Here is a 20,838-nt window from a genome sequence, read left to right as displayed (position 1 = left end):
CAATCCTGACTATCTGTAAACATCACAGAATAACACTTCAGTCAATGTTCAGTGGGGAAAGTAGTGAGATAGATTAGCAAAAAAAAAAAAAAAAAAAAGTTGTATATAAACTTATACAATCTAACTGAGCCCTTGGCCTTATTTTCTCACTCCTGGTGGTGACTATGGTGGCCTACAAGAGGTTGACTTGAAATGAATGAGCAGTTGAGGACACGCTCGGTGGTTTAGAGAAAGTGATCACTGACTAGTTGATGCCTGTGTCATGGGAAGTTACCACTACTGTATTTTTTTTTTTTTTAAGTTTTTTAAAAAGTAAAACACTTATGAGCTTTCTACCTATACTTGGTGTAACTTCCTGGAGGACAGCAGTCATGTCTTATATTTTCCCATCATCCATAGGGCCTAGCACAAAGTGGGCACAGGAGTTGCTTGACATTGGACAGTCATGCCAGGCTCTTCTGCTCTCTGTGGCTGCTCCACTGAATATCTGTCTCCATTATGGGCCCACTGGGCCTTAACACTTCTGTCGCTTCCCCGTTGCCTTTCCCCATTGACACTGTCAATGTTGCTCTACCAACACCTGCTCTATGCCAAAGCTGGGCAATAGTAACCAGCAGTCTGGAGAACGGCTCTTTCCTTGGTGCCTGTTCGACCTATTGTTCCTTGTTCAGTCACCCAGTCATGTCTGACTCTTTCAGACGCCATGGAAATAGCTATAGCTCAACCTATAGCTTCTTTTAAAGAAGCTGCCCAGTCCACAGCTGTTGCTGAAGCTAGTGAGTATCCTAAAGCAAGCCATGTTGGATACCACATGATCCCCATGCCTGGGACCTAACTAACAGAGCTGGGAGCAGCACCCAAGTCGTAGGCAACCTATTGTTACTCTAGCAGCAGGTGATTTAGGCTAAAGGCAAACACTGTCCAAATGAGATTGGTGGTTATTCTTCCTTGAAAATTTGAATTGCAAAACAGAAAATGAAGCAATGCAGACAATGCCATCAGGAAAATAATTAAAGATAAGGAAGAAAGTCAATATCAGAGAGGTTCTCTGATTACTTTATCATGTCCCTAAACTCTTCATACCAGCAGTCTCATTTTTCAGGTCTCTGAAAGCCTATACGTGAACTTCTAGCAGGTCAGCACCCCCGGTTTTGTCAGTAAGACTCTCTCAGCGGTGTTTAGATTAAGTATGGTACCACACATTGAGTGGACCGTGAATCGATGTCAGCTGAACAATTTCCCAATATTCCCAATTGGGACTATTCTCTAACAAGAAAGAAGAAAGAAAGTAGAAAGTGTTCGCTGCTCAGTCATGTCCAACCCTTTGTGACCCATGGACTGTAGTCCACCAGGGTCCTCTGTCCATGGGATTTTCCAGGCAAGAATACTGGAGTGGATTGCCATTTCCTCCTCTAGGAGATCTTCCCAACCCAGGGATCAAACCCATGTCTCCTGTGTCTCCTGCATTGGAGGCAGATTCTTTACCCGCTGAGCGATCAGGTAAGCCACAAGAAGGGCACAGTCAAATTCAGTACAGTATATCTATCAGTAAATCAAATATTAACCAGCCATCCAATTTTCTTTTTTATATTTAAAGAGTATATGCTAGGAATTCCCTAGTGGTCCAGGGACTAAGACTCCACAGTTTCACTGCCTAGCCCAAGTTCAGTCCCTGGTCAGAGAACTGAGATCCCACAAGCCAGGCAGTATGGCCAAAAAAGAGTATATGCTGATGCTGCAATTTTAAGTAAAACATCTGTATACAAACTTTTCTACGCAGTTTGAACCCAAATTTTCAAATCACCATGAAACTACATGTGGACATGTACACACATTCAGACACATAGAAAAAATACCTAAAAGTTAATTAATAATTATCACCTAATGACGAGACCATGGGTTGTGTTTCTTTTCTTTGTATTGTTCTATGTTCCCACATTTTCCTTTGAAAATGCATTACTTGAAGAATTAGAAAAAATAATGTCATTAAAAAAAAAAGTATCCTCTAATCCTTTCTGAAAAATCCATTTGAGGACCTTAAGATAGGAAAGAACCGGACATGAAACTGTATGATAACCTTTTCCTTACACTTTTAAGAAGGGACCTATTTCATTTTTTAAGTCTCAGAGAGGTTGAGTATCGCAAATTAATCCTAACGGAGAATGATTTTTATTTTGTCCATTTATGCTCTTATATTTATTATCTCTCTCTTATTTTCCTTGCTTCTTCCTCATTGTACTTTCTCTGACTTAAATTGAAAGCCTAGTTTATTAATTTTTAATTTTTCTTCTTTTTTTAAGCATGTAAGCATGTAAATGGTCCTAGAACTTCCCTGATGATCCAGTGGTTAGGAATTCACCTGCCAAAGCAGAGGAAATGGATTCAACCCCTGGTCCAGGAAGATTTTGTGAGGCAACTAAGCCCATGAGCTGCAACTACTGAGCCTGTGGGCTCCGGCTGCTGAAGCCCGTGCCCTGGATCCCGTGGTCTGCGACGAGAGGCCCCTGCAGTGAGCACTGCAGCTGGAGAGGAAGCTCCACTCGCCGCCACGAGAGGAAGCCTGCGTACAGTGACAAAGGCCCAGCGCAGCCAAAAATCAGTTAAAGGAAAAAGACTATAGTGGTCTCCTCTTATCTGCAGGAGATACACTCCAAGGCTTCCACTGGATGCCTGACACCATGGGTAATACTGAACCCTATACATCTTACCTTCTTTTCCTATACCTGTAAACCTATGATAGTTTAATTTACAAATTACATACAGTAAAAAAAAAAAAAAAAAGCAGCAATACCTAATAATAAAATAGAACAATTATAACAACATATTGTAATAAAGTTTGTGAATGTGATCTCTCTCAAAATATCTTACTGTACTGTGCTTACCTTTCTGCTGCTTATAATATGAGAAAATAAAATGACCGTGTGATGCGATAAGGTGAATGACGAAGGGATTGTGACATAGAGTTAGGCTACTACTGATCTTCTGCAGGAGGATCATCTGTTTCCAGTTATCTGGATCATTGAGCCATGATATCAATAATGATCAGATGTGGGGAGTGGATGATGTCAATGGTTGGGGATCTCGAGCAGGACAGAGTAGGACCACATAAGATTTCATCACACTGCTCAGAAGGCATGCAATTTAAAGCATATTTAATTAAATTTTTGAATTTTCCATTTAATTTTTTCAGACCTCAGTTGAAAATGCAGAAGGTGAAACCATGGGCAAGGATGGGACTGGTTTATTCATTTTTATTTAAGTACTACTTTGGCTGCATCTCACAAACTTTGAAATGTTGTCTTTAACTTGTTATTAAGTTATAAGTATTTTCTAATTTTCTTTATAATTTCTTTCTCAAGCTATGAATGTGCTTTAAAATTCCCAAATATATGAGTTTTTGTTATTTTTTGAGATTTCCACTTTATATGTATTTTGATCATAGAATGTGGCATATATGATTCTGATACTATGAGCATTTTAAGGCTTGTTTTCTGGCTGAAATTTATAAGTGTTCTTTGTACTTAAATATTTTGTCTTCTTCAAATACTGGGTATACGATTCTATAAGTGTCCATCAGGTAAACTGCTAATTTTGTTGTTCATATCTTCAATATCTTTCCTTTTGTTTGTTTGATCTAGAGTTTCTATGAGGATTAAATGAGCATATATATGTGTGTGTGTGTCTGTGTGTAGTAACTTTATCTATTATATATGCATATTTATTTTATCTATTATATATGTATATTTATATTATATAACATAAGATGTATTTATATACAAAATTATATCACATATATATATATATAAAATGGGGTCTGACACATGGATGAGATTTATAAGTGGCCTAAACATCGTGGATTAAAGATGTACTCTGGAGTCAGGTTGCTCAGAATCAAATCTGGGCTCTGCCTTATTTGCTGGGTGACCCTGGTCAAGTTTACTTAACCTCTCTGTGCATCAGGTTCTGAATCTGTAAAACAGGAATAATAGTAGAATTGTTGCAAAGACTGAGTTAGCACATATAAAGCTCTTAGAACCATGGTGACTTAACCCTGAATCCAAGTGCAGTTAGAGAAGATTTGAAAGGGTTGGACTTGGAAATGCCACAAATACGGCAGAAGGGACAGAGGGTAGAAGGAAGTCACGGTCATAGGAATAGCACAGGGTGTAAGGTTTGGGGAGAGAACACAGTTAAGGTAAGAGGAGGCATTGCTAGGCTAGACAGAGTGCAGGAGAGACCAGCTTTTACCGCCCGCTCTGAGACTGTGACCATAACGGCCATCAGGTTCCTAAAACCCCAGCCTCTGGCCAACACACTTCCTTCTCACTGAAAAACTCTTAAGTTTAGTTCAGTTGCTCAGTCGTGTCTGACTCTTTGTGACCCCAGGGACTGCAGCTTGCCAAGGCTTCCCTATCCATCACCAACTCTCAGAGCTTGCTTGAACTCATATCCATCGAGTTGGTGATGCCATCCAACCATCTCATCCTCTGTCGTCCCCTTCTTCTGCTGCCTTCAATCTTTCCCAGCATCAGGGTCTTCTCCATAGAGTCAGTTCTCATCAGGTGGCTAAAGTATTCGAGTTTCAGCTTCAGCATGAGTCCGTCCAATGAATATTCAGGACTGATTTCCTTTAGGATGGACTGGTGTGATCTCCTTGCAGTCCAAGGGACTCTCAAGAGTTTTCTCCAACACCACAGTTCAAAAGCATCAATTCTTTGGTGCTCAGCTTTCTTTATGGTCCAACTCTCACACCCATACATGTGAGAGCTTATGGTGAACGATGTCGGATTTGTGATCTCCGAAGAAGATTTAGCTTCAGGACCAGGGACCAGGCTTGATCAGTCAAGAGCTTTTGTGTAGCAGAGTTTTATTAAAGTGAAAAAGGGACAGAGAAAACTTCTGACATAGACATCAAAGGGGGATGGAGAGTGCCTCTCTGCTAGTCTTTAGCTGGATGTTTTATGTCTGTTAGAAATCTATAAATCAGACAGGAGAGATACCTCAAGGCTGATGGAGTTTCACCAGGCCACTCTCCCACAATAGGCATTTTTGAAATAGGAAAGCATGATGTTTGTCATCCCCCAGCGGTAAAACAATTGATATGAATACTGGTTTGTTAAGCTATTATCAGCCCAAGATTTGAGAAAAGTTAAGTTCTGGTGGAACCAGGTGTTGTCATGGTTCCATAGAACCATGAATTTTAAGAGAAACACAGAAAACACAGAATTTTAAGAGACACTTGCAGTCAACACGGTAGGTGTTGTGAGAGGGCATCAGAGGGCAAATACACTAAAACCATAATCACAGAAAACTAGCCAATCTGATCACAGGACCACAGCCATGTCTAACTCAGTGAAACTAAGCCATGCCGTGTGGGGCCACCCAAGATGGACGGGTCATGGTAGAGAGGTCTGACAGAATGTGGTCCACTGGAGAAGGGAATGGCAAACCACTTCAGTATTCTTGCCTTGAGAACCCCATGAACAGTATGAGAAGGCAAAACGATAAGATACTGAAAGAGGAACTCCCCAGGTTGGTAGGTGCCCAATATGCTACTGGAGATCAGTGGAGAAATAACTCCAGAAAGAATGAAGGGATGGAGCCAAAGCAAAAACAATACCCAGTTGCGGATGTGATTGGTGATAGAAGCAAGGTCCGATGCTGTCAAGAGCAGTATTGCATAGGAACCTGGAATGTTAGGTCCATGAATCAAGGCAAATTGGAAGTGGTCAAACAGGAGATGGCAAGAGTGAATGTCAACATTCTAGGAATCAGTGAACTAAAATGGACTGGAATGGGTGAGTTTAATTCAGATGACCATTATATCTACTACTGTGGGCAGAAATCCCTTAGAAGAAATGGAGTAGCCTTCACAGTCAACAGAAGAGTCCAAAATGCAGTACTTGGATGCAATCTCAAAAACGACAGAATGATCTCTGTTCGTTTCCAAGGCAAACCATTCAATATCATGGTAATCCAAGCCTATGCCCCAACTAGTAATACTGAAGAAGCTGAAGTTGAATGGTTCTATGAAGACCTACAAGACCTTTTAGAACTAACACCCAAAAAAAGATGTCCTTTTCATTATAGGGGGCTGGAATGCAAAAGTAGGAAGTCAAGAAGCACCTTGACTCCAGGCAAATTTGGCCTTGGAGTACAGAATGAAGCAGGGCAAAGGCTGATAGAGTTTTGCCAAGAGAATGCACTGGTCATAGCAAACACCCTCTTCCAACAACACAAGAGAAGTCTCTACACATGGACATCACCAGATGGTCAACACCGAAATCAGATTGATTATATTCTTTGCAGCCAAAGATGGAGAAGCTCTATACAGTCAGCAAAAACAAGACCAGGAGCTGACTGTGGCTCAGATCATGAACTTCTTATTGCCAAATTCAGACTTAAACTGAAGAGACTAGGGATAACCACTAGACCATTCAGGTATGACCTAAATCAAATCCCTTATGACTATACAGTGGAAGTGAGAAATAGATTTAAGGGACTAGATCTGATAGACAGAGAGCCTGATGAACTATGGACAGAGGTTCATGACATTGTACAGGAGACAGGGATCAAGATCATCCCCATGGAAAAGAAATGCAAAAAAGGCAAAATGGTTGTCTGAGGAAGCCTTACAAATAGCTGTGAAATGAAGAGAAGTGAAAAGCAAAGGAGAAAAGGAAAGATATTCCCATTTGAATGCAGAGTTCCAAAGAATAGCCAGGAGAGATAAGAAAGCCTTCCTCACTGATCAATGCAAAGAAATAGAGGAAAACAACAGAATGGGAAAGACTGGAGATCTCTTCAAGAAAATTAGAGATACCAAGAGAACATTTCATGCAAAAATGGGCTCAATAAAGGACAGAAATGGTATGGACCTAACAGAAGCAGAAGATATTAAGAACAGGTGGCAAGAATACACAGAAGAATTGTACAAAAAAGATCTTCAGGATCCAGATATTCACAATGGTGTGATCACTCACCTAGAGCCAGACATCCTGGAATGCGAAGTCAAGTGGGCCTTAGAAAGCATCACTACGAACAAAGCTAGTGGAGGTGATGGAATTCCAGTTGAGCTATTTCAAATCCTGAAAGACGATGCTGTGAAAGTGCTGCACTCAATATGCCAACAAATTTGGAGAACTCAGCAGGGCCACAGGACTGGAAAAGGTCAGTTTTCATTCCAATCCCTAAGAAAGGCAATCCCAAAGAATGCTCAAACTACTGCACAATTGCACTCATCTCACACACTAGTAAGGTAATGCTCAAAATTCTCCAAGGCAGGCTTCAGCAATACGTGAACTGTGAACTTCCAGATGTTCAAGCTGGTTTTAGAAAAGGCAGAGGAACCAGAGATCAAATTGCCAATATCCGCTGGATCATCAAAACAGCTAGAGAGTTCCAGAAAAACATCTACTTCTGCTTTATTGACTATGCCAAAACCTTCGACTGTGTGGATCACAATAAACTGTGGAAAATTCTGAAAGAGATGGGAATACCAGACCACCTGACCTGCCTCTTGAGAAACCTGTATGCAGGTCAGGAAGCAACAGTTAGAAGTGGACAAGGAACAACAGACTGGTTCCAAATAGGAAAAGGAGTACATCAAGGCTGTATATTGTCACCCTGCTTATTTAACTTATATGCTGAGTACATCATGAGAAACACTGGGATGGAAGAAGCACAAGCTGGAATCAAGATTGCCGGGAGAAATATCAATAACCTCAGATATGCAGATGACACTACCTCTATGGCAGACAGTGAAGAGGAACTAAAAAGCCTCTTGATGAAAGTGAAAGAGGAGAGTGAAAAAGTTGGCTTAAAGCTCAACATTCAGAAAACTAAGATCATGGCATCTGGTCCCATCACCTCATGGGAAATAGATGGGGAGACAGTAGAAACAGTGTCAGACTTTATTTTTTGGGGCTCCAAAATCACTGCGGGTCTATGACCTGACCAGTAACACTGAAGAAGCTGAAGTTGAATGATTCTATGAAGACCTTCTAGAACTAACACCCAAAAAAGATGTCCTTGTCGTTATAGGGGACTGGAATGCAAAAGTAGGAAGTCAAGAGATACCTGGAGTAACAGGCAAGTTTGGCCTGGAAGTACAAAATAAAGCAGGGCCAAGGCTAACAGAGTTTTGCCAAGAGAACACAATGGTCATAGCAAAAGCACCCTCTTCCAACAACACAAGAATGACTATAAGGAGTAGAGGCAACTCAAGTATAGTATTGTGAAAACACTACTTACATCCAGCAAGACTCCAGCCAGTTCTGCTTCCTGCTTTGTGAGTTGAAAATGGGAATTAGGGACAAGATTCCGGTCTTGGCAGGAAACCTAAGCAAAGAATCAAGTTTGAGGGCATGTAATGGGGCAGGTGGGGAGGTTTTGCAAACCTGGCCACCCAGGTAAGAGCCAACCCATGCCTGACCCAAGGAACACAAGCGATTCAAAATAAAAGATTTTTCTAGGTTAATATGAAAACACACACATGCATACAAGTGCACACATGCACACACACATATAATTTCATTCCTGCCTAATATTACATTAGATTTACAATAAATAGGTTTTTTTTGTTTTTTAAGACATAGGCTAACAATATGGGCAAATCATGGGAGGAGACAACAGCAATAAAATTTTGGAAGCTATGAAGCATACTGATGAGATGTAACTAAAAAAAACAACTCAAAAAACATGAAAATCCCAAGCTATCACTGGGTAAACTGTGAAAACCTGACTTATATCTTGAAATCTTCAAAATACTCCCAAGTGGATAGCACCAGATTCCTCTGGAACTGGGAGTAAAGGAAGACCTCTAAAACAAGAAGGTTTGGGTGGATCCCTACGTCCCCTCTTCTCCCCAAGCCACTGGGAAGGGGCAGACATCTGAAAGTATATTCTCTGGAAATGGTCAAACAGAGGGTCTCTGAACTGGAGAACCAGGTTCACCCAAGATAGGGCTACTGCACCAAAACCAGAGATTAAGGGACTGGTACATCCTTACTGATGACTATGAAGGCAGCCCCATCTCCAAGCCCTCTCATCCCACTAATAACAGCAGCAGCCATTATTTTACTTTCCAAGCTGGAGTCTCTTTCCCACGAGTCTGGCCAGTACAAGAGGAAAAATGTAGATAGTGTGATAGACTGAATAAGTGAAAAGCAAAAGTGTTAGTCATTCAATCATGTCCAATTCTTTGCCACCCCTTGGACTGTAGCCCACCAAGCTCTTCTGTCCGTGGGATTCTCCAGGCAAGAAAACTGGAGTGGATAGTCATTCCCTTCTCCAGGGGATCTTCCCGAGCCAGGGAGAGAACTCAGGTCTCCTGCAATGCAGGCAGATTCTTTACCGTCTGAGCCACGAGGGAAGCCTGACAGGCTGAATAATACCCTCCACCTCTGCAAATGTCCACCTCCTAATCCTTATGACTGTAAATATGGCAATTTTGGGCTTCCCTGGTGGTTCAGGCAGTAAAAAAAACCTGTCTGCAATGCGGGAGACCTGGGTTTGTTACCTGGGTTGGGAAGATCCCCTGAAAGAGGGCAAAGAAACCCACTCCGGTATTCTTGCCTGGAGAATCCCCATGGACAGAGGAGCCTGGTGGGCTACAATCCATGGGGGTCACAAAGAGTTGGACATGGCTGAGTGGCTACACATGCATTTGAATATGTTACCTTGAAATGGACTTTGTGGATGTGATCAAATTAAGAATATTAAAATGGGGAGATTATCCTGGATTATGCAGATGTGTCCAACGTAGCCACACGGGAGGCAAGAGCGGCAGAGTCAGAAAGAACAGAAATGGGAATCGGAGAGGAGAGAAGCTGCTGCTCCGGAGGCTTTGAGGATGGAAGGGGGTCAGTCAAGGAATGCAGCCAGCCTAGAGAAGTTGGGAAAGTCAAGGAAATCACTTCTTGCCTAGAGATCCCAGAACGAATCCAGGCCGGCTGAAGTCTTAATTTTAGTCCAGAGACACTGATGTTGGACTTCCTGCTCTCCAAAACTGTAAGACAGGAAATGTGTGTTTTATGTCATTAAGTTCATGGTTATTTGTTCCAGTAGCCATAGGACAGCGTTTTGTTGGCCCAAAAGTTCATTTGGGTTTTTCCATAAGCTGGTATGGGAAAACCTGAAATAATTTTTGGTGAACTCAATGTTATAATGATATTTGAAATTTCTCAATAAATGGCTCAACCAATTCACCCAGAAGTGAAGTTCAGAGCCTATAAGCCACCCCCCCCCCCAACCACCACACACTCACACACACACACACACAAACACTCAATTCCAGTCAGCTGTTTCCTTCATTCATTGCCATCAGCAGATAGACAGGGACCCCCAGACATCTGATGAAAGCCTCCCAGAGAAAAGACAAGAGATCAGAACAAATTTAAATAAACACCAATTTGGAGGCAACCAACTTGCAGGAAAAAAAAGCTTAAAAAAAAAAAACAAATTATCATGCATTCCTCAGAAAGAGAAGAGAAGTTTCTGTGAACATGAAAAAAAAAAAAAAAAAAGAAAGCTATTTTAGCAGGAATATTCATAGGAAAAAAGAAGAGCTCTGCGGAATTAAAAATAAGACAGCATAAACAAAATCTCAGTAGAAGACTGGGAAAATTAAGTCAAGGTATTACTCAGACATTAGAGCAGCAAAAAAATATTTTTTTTTAATGGGGTAAAAACTAAGAAAAATAGAGAACCAGTCAGTCTGAGAAATTGAATACTAAATAACAGGAATTTCTACAACAGAAAAAACGGAGGGCAGAAGTCATTATAATTCAAGAACGTTCCATGAAACTGAAGAGCATGCATATCCAGATGGAAAAAATAGACCAAATGAAGTTTAAACTACCCTCTCCCCAACTGAAAGAGGATAGTTTACATGCTTTGAGAGAGAAAAGAACAGGTCACATAGAAACAAAAAATGTAGGGAATCATATTGGCTTTAAGCTTCTGAGCAGCTCTATTAGATAAGGACTGTGGAGCTGTGCCTTTTAAATTCTGAAGGAAGTTATTTCTATGATGTGTGTGTGTTCGTCGTTCAGTCCTGTCTGACTTGGCAACCACACAGACAGTAGCCTGCCAGGCTCCTCCATCCATGGAATGCTCCAGGCAAGAATACTGGGGTGGGTAGCCATTTCCTTTCCTAGGGGTCGTCCCTGACACAAGGATCAGACCGGGGTCTCCTGCACTGCAGGCCGATTCTTTACCTTCTGGGCCACCAGGGGGCCCCCCGGAGAGAATGCACTTCACCAAAATGAAAGAATTATTCTTCCTCCGAGAAGAGGACGGAATAGGGCTCAGGAAGAAAAGACGAAGCATAGGAGAGAGGTCAGGGGAAGCCCCTGAAAGAAGGGAAAGTGTTCTAGAATGAAACCTGCCCACCACATGTAGAGGAACCAGCCCACTGGGGTGGTGTGCCTTGAGAGACAGAAATGCCCAGGACATTCATCACCAAGAACCCTGACGCCAATATCCTATCCTTTTGACCTCAGGCCAGTAAGCCTGGCCACAATTTCTATCTGTATTTGGTTTGGCTTAACCACGTGCAGCTGATGTTCCTGCTCTTTCTGTTCGTGCAGTTGATGTTCCTGCTCTTTCTGTTCGTGCAGCTGATGTTCCTGCTCTTTCTGTTCATGCAGCTGATGTTCCTGCTCTTTCTGTTTTCCATGGTTTGGATCTCCTAAGGGCACTCCACTCCTGAGAGCTGGAGTGGAACCAGACTGTGACCCAGAGACTTTCAGCTTATCTTCTCTCAGGAAAAACAGTGGCATTGTTGCCCTTTCCGAACACAAACAGGTTTGTTTGCTGTTATTTTTTCTTCAAAAATAAACAACATATTGTTTAGGGATAGATATCCTAGTAAAAGGGCTTCCCAGGTGGTGTTATCAGTAAAGAAGCCACCCACAAATGCAGGAGATGTAAGAGATGCGGGTTCAAACCCTGGGTTGGGAAGATATCCTAGAGGAGGGCTTGGCAACCCACTCCAGTATTCTTGCCTGGAGAATAACATGGGCTACAGCCCATTGGACCGCACAGATTTGGACACGACTAAAACGACTGAGCATGCATGCACGAAAGTGAAAGTGAAGTCTTTCAGTCGTGTCCGACTCTTTGCGACCCCATGGACTGTAGCCTGCCAGGCTCTTCCATCCATGGGATTTTCCAGGCAAGAATACTGGAGCATCCTGGTAAAATCTTAAAACGATGCAGAATAGAAAAATTTACTTTCCAAGGTATGAGCTGTGTTCACCAAGGTAGATTCCAGTGTCACCTTGGCAATTCCTGGATCTTTAACTATCATTTGTGGCTTTCATACAAAATGTTTCATTGACGGAACTTTCCAGAACGCTCGGTGAGAGGCAGAGGAGCAGCGACTGCCCAAGCTGCGCACAGCAACGCGCTCCTTCCCGCTCCCCAACACCGGCATCTGCCCGCACACCGGCTGTAGAAAATGGTGAAAGAAACCACTTACTATGATGTTTTGGGGGTCAAACCCAATGCCACCCAAGAAGAACTGAAAAAGGCTTACAGGAAACTGGCCTTGAAGTACCACCCTGTTAAGAATCCAAATGAAGGCGAGAAGTTTAAACGGATTTCTCAAGCTTACAAAGTGCTCTCTGATGCAAAGAAAAGGGAATTATATGACAAAGGACGAGAACAGGCAATTAAAGAAGGTGGAGCAGGTGGTGGTTTTGGCTCCCCCTCGGACATCTTTGATATGTTTTTTGGAGGAGGAGGCAGGATGCAGAGAGGAGAGGTAAAAACGTTGTGCATCAACTTATAATAACCTTAGAAGATTTATATAATGGTGCAACAAGAAAAGTAGCCTTGCAAAAGAATGTGGTTTGTGACAAATGTGAAGGCCGAGGTGGTAAGAAAGGAGCGGTAGAATGCTGTCCCAATTGTCGAGGTACTGGAATGCAAGTAAGAATTCATCAGATAGGACCTAGAATGGTTGAACAAATTCAGTCTGTCCGCATGGAGTGCGGGGGCCATGGGGAGCAGATCAGTCCTAAAGATAGATGTAAAAGCTGCAACGGAAGGAAGATAGTTCGAGAAAACAAAATTCTAGAAGTTCATATTGACAAAGGCATGAAAGACAGCCAGAAGATAACATTCCATGGTGAAGGAGACCAAGAACCAGGACTGGAGCCAGGAGATATTATTGTTTTAGATAAGAAGGACCATGCTGTTTTTACTGCAGGAGGAGAAGACCTTTCATTGTGTATGGACAAACAGCTGGTTGAGGCATTGTGTGGCTTCCAGAAGCCAGTATCTACTCTTGACAACCGAACCATAGTCATCACTTCTCATCCAGGTCTGATTGTCAAGCATGGAGACATCAAGTGTATGCTAAATGAAGGCATGCCAATTTATCGTAGGCCACATGAAAAGGGTCGCCTAATCATTGAATTTAAGGTAAACTTCCCTGAGAATGGCTTTTTCTCTCCTGATAAACTCTCTTTGCTGGGAAAACTTCTGCCTGAGAGGAAGGAAGTAGAAGAGACTGATGAAATGGACCAGGTAGAATTAGTGGACTTTGATTCAAGTCAGGAAAGATGGCGCTGTTACAATGGAGAAGTGTATGAGGGTGATGACCATCATCCTCAGGGTGGTGTTCAGTGTCAGACCTCTTAGTAGGGCCTGTGAATAACACTCACTGCTGGGGTTTTATTTGCAGTAGTGATTGAGTGTGAAGGACTATAATCATAATATGCTCACTACTTGCTTTTGTTTTAATATTCAACTATAGTAGTGTTTAAAAGTTAAATGAAGAATAAACTCGAATATAAAAGCTCTGACTTTGCCCTGTACGTATGATGACTTCAGTGTGCAAGATAAGTTTAATACTTGTAAAAACAACTTAAAAAAATTTCCCCTAGCATTTGTCAGGCCATACTTTGTAATTGATTTCAGCTATGTACATGGAATAGCTTAGACTGAAAAGCCAGGTATATGTATTGACTTCAGTGTATGACCCTTGATTATTAAGCTATGAAATTAAAACTGTATTTAACTGGCAGTCAGACAAAGAACTTAATTTGTAGAGAGTGTTGGTCTGTATAGTTGTATTAAGTGGGATTCATTGTAATGCTTTTGCATTTATTCTGTTACCTCAACTGTTACTTGAAGATGGCCTGCTATATGATTTAATTTAGCCTGTGGTATCAGTGATAGAAAGGATACCTTTCTAAAGAAGGGGTGTCTCATAACATGCTGCTTCTTGAGGGCTTGCACTTGTAGAATTGCATTCCCTTCTGCTGTGCCATCTTTTATTAATATATGTAGCTATTGGTCCTGGTTACTTTTTCCACCACCACCCCCCACCCTTCTCTTTGGACCACAGTAAGCCTTAGAGTAGTGACTTCTGGAGCAGGAAAACTTAGAGGTTAGAGTGATGAGAACTTTACATGGAGAAGTGATTTGCATATATGATATAAGAAGGTGTTTTTGTAGGTATGTTACAGGCTTACTTTAAACCATTTAACTTATGCTCCAGAGTAACTATAACTTAATGTTGGTAGTATAGCAAATTATGATGAATAGCTTTAATTGTATGCCTAAAGTCATATGTTCACAAGCTTAAATCTGGTGCCAGAGTTTAAGCAATTCTTGAAATGTATGAATGTCTCTTTAAAATACTGATTACAAAAAAAATAAAATAAAATAAAATACTGATTACAAAGCAAAAAAAAAAAAAAAGTTTCACTGAAAGTCTTGGGAAATTCTAGTTCAAGGAAACCCCCAAGTACAGCATGCAGAGATTCACATTAGTATTGAGATCTTTATCTCATATTCTCCAAAATTTGTCAGCCAGCTTCTGTGTAACCCAGACCTAGTCCTATGGTTCTCTCCATGTGCCTTCAGATATTTGAGCCCTGGGGTAGTGGAGTTTAGAACTCGTCACTCCGGCACCAGGGTTATTTTTGAGCAATGCTCTTCCCCGTGGCTCAGTGGGTAAAGTCTGCCTGCAATGAAGGAGACGTGGGTTCAATCCCTGAGTTGAGAAGATCCTTTGGAGAAGCAAACAGCAACCCACTCCAGTATTCTTGCCTGAAAAATCCCATGGACACAGGAAGCATGGGTTGCACGGAGTCAGACACCACTGAAGCAACTAAACCCACCCAGAGGCATGTTTGGAGAAATTCCTTTTCATCTGTAGACCAACTTGGGGTCTGAGAGCTTCAGAAAGCAACTTCCAAACCCTCCCTCCACCCTTTTATCTTCATGAGACTCTGGTTTTTCCGCTTGCAGAACCACAGCATCTTGAGTACAGCAGAAGGTACTCGTTGAAGTTGGAGATCTTTAAGGCTGGGAGCTGAGGTTTTTTCTGTAGGTGAAGAACACAGAAACCTACTGATTGAATACTACTGAGTTCTCTTGGCCTCAGGGCACATAAAGTTATTATTGAAAGATCCAGGGGAAAAAAAAAACAAAACAAAACTAGAAATAAGCCTGGGAAATAAGCAAGATAAGACCCTCTGCCCTCAGGAGGTTACAGGATTAAGGCTTGCTTTAAGTGATTTAAGAGGGTGTGGAAGGAAACAAGGCTTTGCTCTGGATTGAATGCAGTAAGGAAGAAGGGATAATTCTACCACTGGATGTCTTCATAAATCTTGTCTATGAGGCAAGAGGATTAAAACCAAAGGTGTAATTGGTAAAGAGGTAGCCAGTTCTGGCCAGAATGAGGGAATGCTTGGTTACCTAAAGGTTTGGACAATATTCATGCTTCCTCGTGTGTGTTCAGACATGGTTATGGAATGGTCCTGTTTTCATCTTGATCTGTCCTGATCACCAGTGGTGGGGCCTGATGGTGTTCTAGAAATTACGTTCAACAGAACACCAGGCCTACCTGTGAACGCCAGGCCAATTCTGGATGTCAGGGGCTGCTTTTCTCTTTCTCATCGGCCCTGCATATCTTCCCTCTCTGCCCTTCCTTGCCTTGTTTTGTGGACGTCTGGTCCTTCATGGAGTCTAGAACATATTGTCAAAGCTGGCAATTTCTATAGTCTTAACCCAAAAAGGACAGAGGGCTTTATCTCAAGTGCACCCATCTGTTCTGGCTCCTAGCTCTTCTGCTTATTGAATCTCCTCTAATATCAATATCCTAGTTGATAGTTTGCCACAGAGTAACCTAGATTACAAGGCAGAACATTTAGTAGTAAGATCATCTACCAGCCTTTAAGGCCTTCATTTAAATTCTAGCTTTAATATCGAGTTGGCCAAAAAGTTTGTTCAGAAACACCTTATGGAAAAACCCAAATGAACTTTTTGGCTAACCCAAAACCTATTTGCTTTGGCAAGTTGTTTAAAGCACTCAAGTTTCAGTTTCCTCCTCTAGAAAAACAGCTTAGTAAACGTCTCTTTCCAGATTGGCCTACACAATTAGAACCAGTGTTTAGAAGGCAGCTAAGGAAAATCTGATGGCCATTTCAAACGAACAGCGGTTAATAGAAATGGTTAATAGAAAAAATAGAAATGGGTGTGAAAGTTGCTGGCATGTTCCTCTTGTTTTTAAACTCCTCGTCTTGCCCCCACACCATTTATACTCCATTGGTTTGCCTTGTTGGAAGATATGGTTAGCATCATACATTCTGAGCAAAACTTAACATTTGTTGATATTAATAATATAGAAGTATGTGAAAGTGAAAGTTGCTCAGTCGTGTCAGACTCTTTGAGACCCCATGGACTTAAATAGTCCAGGGAATTCTCCAGGCCAGAATATTGGAGTGGGTAGCCTTTCCCTTCTCCAGGAGATCTTCCCAACCCAGGGACTGAACCCAGGTCTCCGGCATATTGCAGGCAGATTCTTTACTATCTGAGCTGCAAGGGAAGCCCAAGAATACTGGAGTAGGTAGCCTATCCCTTTTCCAGTAGATCTTCCCCACTCAGGAATTGGGCTGGGGTCTTCTGCATTGCAGGCAGATTCCTTACCAACTGAGCTAAATTGTGGGGAAAAGTAAGGTCACTTGAAAGAAACATTTGACTTGGAGTCCAGTGGTTTATATTTGAATCCTGGCTCCATAACTGGGGAGTTTACATCCTGCAGCTACTTACCTGGCCATTTGAGCTGTCCATACCTCAACTGTGAAACAAGTGTGAAGGGGGGAAGTTAGGGGACAGTGTTTTGAAGATCACATTGGATAATTTTGTTTTCTGTAAGGTATTTTAAATATTGTAAAGCTTTCTACAAACATAAAGTTCCATTATCACTGGGTCTTTATGCATAGTTTTATGTGCTTAGTTTATTTCTTTAGCTTATTTTCAGCTATGAAAGAGGAAAACCAGAGGAGAATTCAAATTCTCTCCAAGGTGTTTGCGCTCACATCTTGGGACAAAATTCAGTGAAGCTTCTCTAAATCAGTCACATTATGTTCCTGGGCTACCATCCAAGAATATAGCCAAATAATGATGACCAACATCAAATCCTGCTGTACCAAAAAACTGACCTATGATGGGCTAAGCAGGAAGAGAAGGACAGGACTGCAAACATAATTTGTCTATCGGTGCGTGTGTGCTAAGCCACTTCAGTCGTGTCCAACTCTTTGTGACCCTGTGGACTGTAGCCTGCCAGGCTCCTCAGCCCACGGGATTCTCCAGGCAAGAATACTGGAGTGGGTTGCCATGCTCACCTCCAGGGGATCTTCCCCACCCAGGGTCTGAACCTGCGCCTCTTGGGTCTGCTGAATTGGCAGGTGGGCTCTTTGCTACTAGCGCCACCTGGGAAGCCCAATTTCCCTGTGAATGAGCCGTAAAGTATAATATTACCCAAGACAAAGTGTTCCCCACCCCAACTCCCCAAAGAGAAGTCAGTTCTAGTCATTTGTTGAGAAGAAAACAAAGGAACGATGGACATTTACTGACACCATTTTCATTGTCTCAGGGGAGCATGCTAACTCTTTTTGAATGTGTACCGTGTGTCAGGCCGGAAGGGGAGCCCTGAAGTTTAATTATTATAAACGTCATATTACAAGTAGGAAGGGATGGGAGTTCAGAAAGATCATGCAACTCATTCCCAATCACACATCTAGTGAATGGCAGAGTGGAAACTGGAGATAGATCTGTTTGAAGTGAATACAGTGGATGTCTTTGGACTTACTGGGGTAACTTACTGAGGGAACAATGTGCCAGCTCAATGGCTCTTCTATTATCTACATTGCAGACTAAAATTAATGTGCCTAAAAGAAAGAGGAAAGACATTACAGAAGATAAAGGAACATCTGGAAGTCCTTTTAAGGCATCTTGCCCCCTGTCTGATGGGTGGACCCTTCTACGGCAGCGAGTCTCAGACGCAGTGGCAGGGAAGGTTGTAAGGTTTTTCCACACATAGAGCGAAGTGAGTGACTCTAGCATCCAACTGCTCCAACCCAGTTGGATCTCCTTATTGAGCCCAAAGAGCCCATCCCTAGCTCCTCTTCTATGAAACCCATCACACATGACCTGGGTCCTCCCCAACCCTGTTCAGCTGCTTCCCCAAGGGTGCTTGCTCTCTTGGGACTGATTTCTCCACCCGCCATGGTCCCTCCAGGCCTAGCTTCTCTGAGTTTCTTCCAGAACCTGCTGGTGACATATAAATCTCCCAAAGCAGTGGTCTGTTTCTCTAGCTTCCTCTTCAAGCTAACCAGAGCATTCACAAATGTGAAAAACTTAGTAATATGACAGCCTAGATGTCTTAGCCTTTGTAGAATTTAGTAATTGTCGTTTATAAGGAAGATACTTATATTCTCATTATTTTTCAATGAAAAAAGGATTAAAAATTGCAAGTATTTTGTTGATTTTTAAAATTAAGTAATATGGAAATGTACTATTCTCATAAAAAAAACATTTTTAATATAATAATCCTCTCTTTTCCTTTCAGAGCTGTATTTAGTTTGTTTTGTCCTTAAGTATGCATGTTTATCTACATAAACAGCCAGAAAAAGATACTTTGCTCTTGTGTGTTATTAAAAAATAAATGAAGGGGCTTCCCTGTGGTCCAGTGGTTAAGAATCTACCTGTCAACGTACAGGACAGTGGGCCAGGAAGATCCCACATACTAGGGACAGCTAAGCCCAAGGAACACAACTATGGAGCCCGCATTCCTCAGCAAGAAAAGCCACTGTAATGAGAGGCCCATGTGCAGCAAAGACCCAGCAGAGCCAAAAATCAATCAATTAATTAACAAACAAAGACGCCCTTCACCACCTCCTGTAAATAGTACCTCCAACATAGGCACCTTAATGCGTGTGCTCAAGTTGTGTTTCAGGAGCTCAGAGTCACCTCTTACCCAGTTCAAGTCCACAGACACCGCTGAGCCCTCTACTGGGCCTGCTCATGTATCTGACGGGTGACCTTTCGAGATCGGAGGGCCGAAAACCTCCCCCTCAGAACGTACTAGTGCCGCCTTTTCAGGCCGTGTGTCCCACGAGGAAGCACGCTCACGTGCACCCGTGCAGAACAGCGGTTACGTCACCATCTCCTTACCTCCGCTCACCTTTCCCATGCCTCCGACCTCTCTGCTTCTCTAACTCATAGATCTCCCAGCTTTGGGGAGACAGATGTGAGACTTGTCCTCCTCTTTGTGTAAGAATCTTTTCTTTGCCACAAACCCTGGCATCTCCGCCTTTGGCTTGCTGCCCGTTGGACAAATAAACCTGATTCGGTAACATAGTAAATTGAGAAAGAGCGGGATATCTGTAGACTAGACTAAACTGGAGGTGATTCCTATCAGGCGGAATAGATAACAGTCTCAAGGGGCTGATGAGTAATCTGTGTAGCCCATCTACTCAGTAATTCAAGCAAGGTCTTAACTGCTAAGGTGTACTGGGTCAAGAAGCAGCATCCTCTGTGTGTTGTGCAACATTTCACCTGAGCTGACTAGTGAAAACCAAATGCATTTGGAAAGGAAATGACATATATGCAGATGAAGCATTTGATGAGCTCTTATGCAACCCTGACTTATGTAAACGAACACAAATAAAGGAAGAATGTGTGGATTATAAAAGGAAGGGAAACATAATGCAATTAGCCTCTCCAGGTGCTAGGTTTGAAAATGAAGATCCTTTTTTCACTGACCTATCTGGTTTTTATTAGTTCTCCAGCTTGGACAATAGATAGGTACTATTACATAGGCATTGAAGAAACTACTTGGAACTATGCTCCTACTGGTAAAAACATGCTCAATGGAAGGCCTTTTTCAGACGATCGGTAAGTAATACCTTCACGTTGAAAAATTTGCTATCAAATGCAAATGTTGGTCACTGTTATTCACTGATAAAACGTTGCTGAAGAAGTTTCCATGGGAGACTCTTTAAGGGCACATTTTGCTATTAGAACTGCTTCCTTCGAGTTTTTTAGTATAAGCATAACATGGAAGCCAGCTATTAACATAAATCAGAAATTGCTCCTTCCTGGGATTACTGCCACTCTTGCCTTCACGATACATGCTTCAGGGATCATCTCTAATCCTGTATTTATCATCGATTTTGTATAAGTGGTTGTTGTTGTGGTTGTTCAGTTGCGTTTGACTCTTTGTGACCCCATAGACAGCAGCACACCAGGCCTCTCTGTCCGTCATCACCTCCCGAAGCTGGCCCAAGTTCATGTCCATTGCATTGGTGATGCCATCCAACTGTCTCATCCTCTGATGCCCTCTTCTCCTTTTTCCTTCAGTCTTTCCAGAATCAGGGATGAGTATGAATGGTACTCAAGAGCTAAAACAATGCTTTTCCTTCTGGTATGGAGTCTATGGCAGAGATTGTAAAAATTGCAGCTCTCTTCTTGATTTTTCTGTTCAGGTGATTGGGACAAAGAAATCTAAAGGTTATATGTGGGGTTCTGATTCAC

The 20,838-nt window shown here is 42.1% G+C and overlaps 1 protein-coding gene and 1 pseudogene across 1 annotated transcript in view; both read left to right on the top strand.

The window, feature by feature from the left end:
- The first annotated feature begins 12,463 nt into the window (after nt 1-12,463).
- Nucleotides 12,464-13,650, top strand: LOC133073843 (dnaJ homolog subfamily A member 1-like; annotated as a pseudogene).
- Nucleotides 13,651-20,167: 6,517 nt separating this feature from the next.
- LOC133073894 (ceruloplasmin-like) overlaps nt 20,168-20,838 on the top strand; it is a 38,160-nt gene continuing 37,489 nt past the window's right edge. The window contains exon 1 of the mRNA XM_061167879.1: nt 20,168-20,199. Within this exon, the coding sequence (XP_061023862.1) occupies nt 20,168-20,199 (32 nt within the window). The remainder of the gene's footprint in view (nt 20,200-20,838) is intronic.

The sequence above is a fragment of the Dama dama genome, chromosome 19 (assembly GCF_033118175.1).
Source record: "Dama dama isolate Ldn47 chromosome 19, ASM3311817v1, whole genome shotgun sequence".
Lineage (NCBI taxonomy): Eukaryota > Metazoa > Chordata > Mammalia > Artiodactyla > Cervidae > Dama > Dama dama.
The sequence above is the reverse complement of the archived record's forward strand: the minus strand, read 5'-3'. Positions and strand labels throughout refer to the sequence as shown.